The sequence below is a fragment of the Manis pentadactyla genome, chromosome 7, assembly GCF_030020395.1.
Source record: "Manis pentadactyla isolate mManPen7 chromosome 7, mManPen7.hap1, whole genome shotgun sequence".
NCBI classification, from domain to species: domain Eukaryota; kingdom Metazoa; phylum Chordata; class Mammalia; order Pholidota; family Manidae; genus Manis; species Manis pentadactyla.
Genome location: NC_080025.1, coordinates 145,151,996 through 145,158,167, shown reverse-complemented (window position 1 = coordinate 145,158,167; position 6,172 = coordinate 145,151,996). Strand labels below are relative to the sequence as shown.

Here is a 6,172-nt window from a genome sequence, read left to right as displayed (position 1 = left end):
GATGAAACATTTGAGAAACCAAAGGGGATTGATGAGAAAGCCTAGGCTTTCATACCAGCAGGAAGTCATCACCGCCACTCGAGCTCGGAGGGACAAGGGCAGGAAGAGATAGGACCTAAGTCCAGGGGCTGAGGTCACTGGCCTGAAGCTGGGACTATGGCGCGGTTGTTCAGTGGGAACTGGAGCGATGACAAAGCTGCAGCCACTGCAGGAGATCCGAAAGGAGAGACCACTGAGAAGGAGCACGTGCTGGCGGCTCCCTTCCTCCAACCTCCCGTCTCCTACCGGGGCCTCCCACTGGCTAAACTCAGCCGGAAGCTGACCAAAGAACCTGGAAATGCAGTTTGCAAAGCTCAGCCCATGTCCCACGCCACTCCACCCCACACTGCCCTGTGATACAAAGCAGAATAGGGAAGCAACAAGAAATGGATTTAAGAGTCAAAGATACCAGCCAGCACACAGAACGCACACAATTATTTATGTAAATTGCAAGTACATGCACATGCAAAGCAAAACCACTTATTCTGCAAGGAACCGACAAACTCAAGTACCAGAAAACACATGAGAGTCACTGTCTATGATGAGATAAGAAATAAGAAACTGGACTAAAAGGGAATAAACAATAAGTGAAAACTAGCACTAGATTGCTCATCACAAACCCAAGGCACTTAAAGAAGGAAGAGGCTGAGGTGACAATGACTTTAGGGTAAGAGGACACGATATACATTTAGTTGTTGGTTAATTCCCATAGGAAAAGTGAGGGTTTAGGTTCTGAATTATTAGCACTGTAGTGGACATGTCAAGTCCCATATTCTTGCTTCATAATACTAAAGAATTACAGCATCTAGAATTGTAAGAGGCCTCAGATCCTTTGCATCTTCTGGAAGCAGCTTAATGTGTTAGCCCACAAGCTTTACACTCAGGTAGACCCGGGTTCTTCCCGCTGGAAGATGTACAGTTGATAAACTTCTTTGCACGTCAGAGTCCTCACCTGTGAAATGGGGATGTAACAAATATCTTACAGGGAAGGGTTGGAAATCATACATGTAGAACAGTAAGCATAGATTTGGGGACATGGTTGACTTTCAGTAAATGTGAGCTATTATCTAGTCCAAATTCCTCACTTCCCAGAGAAAAAAATAGAGGCTATTGTCTCATGGAAATGGGAGACATATCCAGGGTTATGGGAGCGGAGCAGAGTTGATTACGAATTTTAAATCTCCTCACTTAAAATCCATTTAAGAGGACTTAATGGTTATATACCTAGAAATCCATGGGGGTACAACTTTAGGATACATTCCTAGAAGGAGGACTGCTGTGTCAAAAAGTTGATAAATGTGTAGTTTGTTAGATATTGCCAAATTCCCCCCAAAAAGACTGTCCATGTTTTGCATGCCAACTTACATTTTGTGAGACCAGCAATTTGTGAGAGTGCCTCAAGCATCCTTTTAGAAGAGAAGGGACGTGTCTAAAGCATCGAAACTGAAGTCCTTTCAAAGCCACGTCATGCAAGATGGCCCACACAAGCAGGTGTGCGCCTCCCCGACGGTACTAGCTCAGCTGGTGTGTTATTAGGGCAGCATGAGGACCCGGAGCCTCATCCAGCGCAGAGCAGCTCCCCCGCTTGCACAGACGCCTTTCTCAGATATTGATTTCCTGCGTGTGAGGGAAGATGTACTTTGCAGAGAGGTGAGTGGAAGGGAAGAGGACGTGACCTAGTTCTGTGGCTCTGCGTATGTGTGTCCTGGTTCTGGAGTACAGTGAAGGCGCAGTGAGGCCGAGGCTGCCTCCCCGGCGCCCACGCCCACCTCTCGCCCTCACCCCTCTGGTTTTGCTGTCGTCTTTGTCTCTTACTGTTATCCACACCTTCCCGCAGAGCCTCTGAGCTTTGGAAGAATGTACCTCTGCCCCGGTGTCTGCGGGTGGGCGGGCCATGCGGCTCAGGCCTCAGCCAAACAGCTCAATCTTACTCCTTGACTGTATTAATGCTTCAGGTGTGGACACACGGCCCTCTAAGGACCGAGGCAGAGAGTAAGAATCTGACAAGAGAAAAAATAAACTAGGTACTTGTTTGCCTAATTGAGCCTCTCAATAAACTAACCATGAAGTCTGTCTTTCCTCTGGACTTGAGCTGCGTGACGCAGTAAATCCCATTTAGCATTTAAATCAATAACAGTTGGGTGTTCTATGACTTGCAACCTAAAATATCCTAATTTATACACAATGAGCAACTTTAGTATTACCTACAAAAAGTATTTCATAAATACATGATATTCCCTAGGCCTTTTAAAGAATAGTTGAGTGAAAATTATGTATCTTTGCATGAAGCATTTTTCATCCCTGAAAACACTTTTTCACCTTGATGCTAACGGCCAATGTACTAGTACCAGATTCTTGCCTCTTAGAAACCAAAAGTGGGCATTACTATTAGGTCTGAATTTCTAGTTTCTCAAATCTTAGAAGTTAGATCCAACACTTTATCAAGAAAGTTTAACAAGGCCTAAAAGGTCATAGGTCAGAATGAGAGATATGTCCATCTATTTGGCTGTACTTTGCCTGTATTTTGAAATGTAGTCCTGTCTTTCTCAATTACATTTCTGCTTCTCTGAGCTTCTACTTTGCTTACTCAAAACCTTAATTTATCCTGTTACAGACTGTTTAGTCTTCTCTAGAATTGTAAAGATTCTGAGGTTTTAGTCTCCCTGCAAGCTAACAAGTTAGCCTGCCATAATTTCATGGATGCTGGTAGCAGACATGAGAGTCCAAGCCAGAGACAAAGGATTCTATTACTCAGCAACAGCAGCAGCCAGAATGTTAGCATTTCCTTGCACTGGTTACCAGGGTGACCACAGGGAACACAGGGTAAGATAACCCCTGCATACGGAGTTGGTTGCATTACAGAACAGGAACTTTCAGTTTAGGGAGCCCAGATCTTTTATAAAGGGCAGTAAGCATGACTTTGTTCCTGAGGAAAACACTATCTATCTTATATGGCTGTTTACAGTACAAATGCCTTTGGCATTTGATAGAATTAAAAACAATAGACTTCACATTTCTAAAACAGGAAATCCAGGACCCCAGTTCAACAGTGAAGTCATCACATCTTCCAATACCATCTGAGCTGGATTAAGATTTGTGGGCTTGCTTGGGGGAGCAAATAAATTGGCACATCTCCTAAAAGATACATTTAAAATATTTGTCTATTTTTGAAAATCTAGAATCCTGCTTCCATGTGTGGGAGTTGGTGGGTGGGTGAGGACGCAGAGTGGGTGGTGGTGGTGGTGGTAACGCTCCAGCTGTTCACCTTGTTTTCTGTCACAATCCCCTGAACATACACGTGGTGACCTGCTGTCACTCAGGCATGTCTTTCTGCTGTCTCTGTCACCCTTTCTCCAGAACCTTTTCTTCCCAATCACATACAGTAGTCTTGAAGAGAGCTGCAATAAAAATATTTTTTCCATCTCATATCCCTGTGATATTTTTACTTTGAAGAGGAGCATTAGCTGCTTTTATGTTGTGCCACTCTGAACAACTGCCAGACAAGCTCATCTCTTAATCTGGCCCTAATCGCTGCCATCATGGTGACAGGAGATATTTATTGAGTATTTACTATATCTTTGCCACTATGTTAAGTGATGATTTAAGAAAGATAGGAAGGTAGGAAGGAAATCAACATTTTGTGCTAGGTGGTGTGCTAGCTGTTAGTACATTATTTCATTAGTCATCACAGTACTATGATAATTAAGGTTCAGAGTGGTAAGTAACAGGTATCATGGTAATAAGGGACAGACTCAGTTTTAAATTCCAGGTGTATCTGATATCAAAACCCATGGAGACTTCAGAAAATTCATCTTGAAATTCCAGAAAATTGTAACTGAGAGAGAAAAGTTCTGTGCAATGCAAAGGACAGTAAAACATGTGGTGTATAAAGTGTGATTACCGGCAGTAAGTGCTACGGAAAATTTTTCCTTGTTGAAGTATATCACCAGACTATACAGTAGCATAGTAGTTAGGGATAGCACCCACTCCTGCCAGTACTAGAATGATGTAAGACTGGTTTTCTGAGGAAGGTTTTTTAGCAGAGCCCATTGCCTTTCCAATGGGTTTCAGCCCCAGGCACGTTCACTATGTATTCAATGAGACTGAAAAAAATGACAGTGGAACATGCTTGGGGTGAAAGGGTATATACAACTTTATTCCCACAGTGACAGGTCAGTCACTAGAATTCCATCATTCAAAGCAAGTCTGCATGCAGCAAGCCAATCTCTGCCTCTGGGCCTCTCTGCCCCCCACAGCTGTCTCAGTCTCTGTCATTGGCGCTGCCACCACTGCAGTCTCTGCTCTCCTGCAGCCGTGCAGCTCTGCAACCATGAAGCAGCCTAGAGCACTGGGCAGAGCTCTGTATACAGAATCAATAGTGACGTATTGCCCACATGTATACAGTGAGCAAGCCAACCAGGGCCAGGTGAGAAACCTGGCCATAGGAACCTTCACTTTCTCCACACCCATAAATGGGTAACATTCATTTAGGTGTGTGACTTGGACATACAAACTGTCACAAGAGGAATTCAACTCTAATCTGGGATTTCTATTTTGCTTTCTGCTTCAGAGGAAAAACAAAAGACTTCAGACTATAACTTCCTCTTTGAGCTCCCCACCCCACAATTTATCTGCATCTGCACCCATTCTTGACTTCTTGTCTCTGCTCATAGTGGAAAAGATGCCCTCCCCTACCTAAAGCAGATTCTTATACCTGCATCCTCCGTCCCCTTCAAGTCCTGACTCCATTAATTATCCCCTTTCTCAGATCATGTCTTTAACCTTTAACTCTCTACACCTGTTTCCTAACAGCATTTAAACACACCCTGGGCTTTGCCCTCTTAAAAGACTCTTCCTTGATCCTATGTATTTTTTCTTGATACTATATTATCTCCTTCCTTCAGAGCCAAATTTCTTTAAAAAACTGTTTATGTTCATGGTCTTTGCTTCCTGTTTTTCATTAACTGTAGTGACCCACTACAATCTGGTCAAAGTAATGTGGGTCAAAATTGTGCCTCAGTTTCCTCATCTGTAAAATGGGGATGACAGTACCTACCTCGTGGGACTGTGAGGATTAAATGGTTTTTATATATAAAGCACTTAGGACACTGCCTGGCACAGCGCTATAATGTTAACTATCATTATCACAATCATTATTTCTTAATTATGCATCTGCAAGTGTAAGGATAAGAAACAGAGAATTGAGAAAGTGCCAGCCTCACAGTTTTGCCCTATAAACAACAGATAAAGCTGTTGGAAAGTGATTTTTTAAAAAACGTAGTCCAGTAAACGTGTTTAATAGGTTGCACACTCCATTCAGGCATGTCTCTTATTCTCTGTTGTGTTTCCAGGCGCAGTGTCCAGCACAGAGCAAATACTTGATATCCATCATCTCTTTCCATGATCCACCATCTATCTTAATGAATGAGCATTAGCTAACCCTTAGTAATGTAATTCTTCTACCTCCAAAAAAAGAATTTGATTAATATGCAGGCTCGGCATATTTTTTAAATTCTTTTATATTTCGTGGGCTTTTTTTCTTTTTTCAGAATTAAACATGAATTACAGGTACAGCCAGCCCGAGGCTTTTAACCCAAGAATGGACAAAAAGGCCTGCCTGCTCAGTAAATGTTTTGGTAATAGTAAAAAAAAAGTACGTGTTGCCAGCTTTACCTTTACCTAATAATAACAAACTGAAGTTTATGAGAGAATAAAAATCACCAGCTGTCTCCCGGTCTCTTAAAAGACGGCTTAAAACGTCAACCGAGAAGGGGTGGCTGCACGCCCGACTGCGCATGCCCGCCACCTCCCTGCCGCGGGCGGGCGCAGTGCGCATGCTTGCTCCCGGGTCAGCGGGTCAGTGCGTCTGACTGGCTGTGGGTCGGCGCAGCGCGCGTCATAAGGCGCTGGTGGCGGGAAAGTTGAGTGTCTGGTGCGCTTTCCCTTCGGAGCGATGTGTAGTGACTTCCACAGGGCTGAGTCTGGGACGGAGGTGAGAGCGGCCGGCGTGGGAGTGAAGGAGCTGAAACAGGGCAGGGCGCGGGCGGGGAGCCCGGAAGCGGGCAGAGGCCGGGGCCCCGCGGGAGGGCGGCGTGGGGCCGGGGCGCTGGGGCGCCTCATGGGGACGGCTGGG

General features: G+C 44.5%; 1 protein-coding gene across 3 annotated transcripts in view; it reads left to right on the top strand.

Moving 5' to 3' along the window:
- Positions 1-5,826: 5,826 nt before the first annotated feature.
- Positions 5,827-6,172, top strand: part of XRCC2 (X-ray repair cross complementing 2) — a 64,296-nt gene continuing 63,950 nt past the window's right edge. For 2 of the 3 annotated variants that reach the window (XM_057504927.1, XM_036899508.2), the window contains exon 1: positions 5,827-6,031. In XM_057504927.1, coding sequence (XP_057360910.1) covers positions 5,993-6,031 — 39 coding nt within the window. In that variant the 5' untranslated portion in view covers positions 5,827-5,992. The remainder of the gene's footprint in view (positions 6,032-6,172) is intronic. The other variant, XM_057504928.1, reaches the window with a different exon arrangement.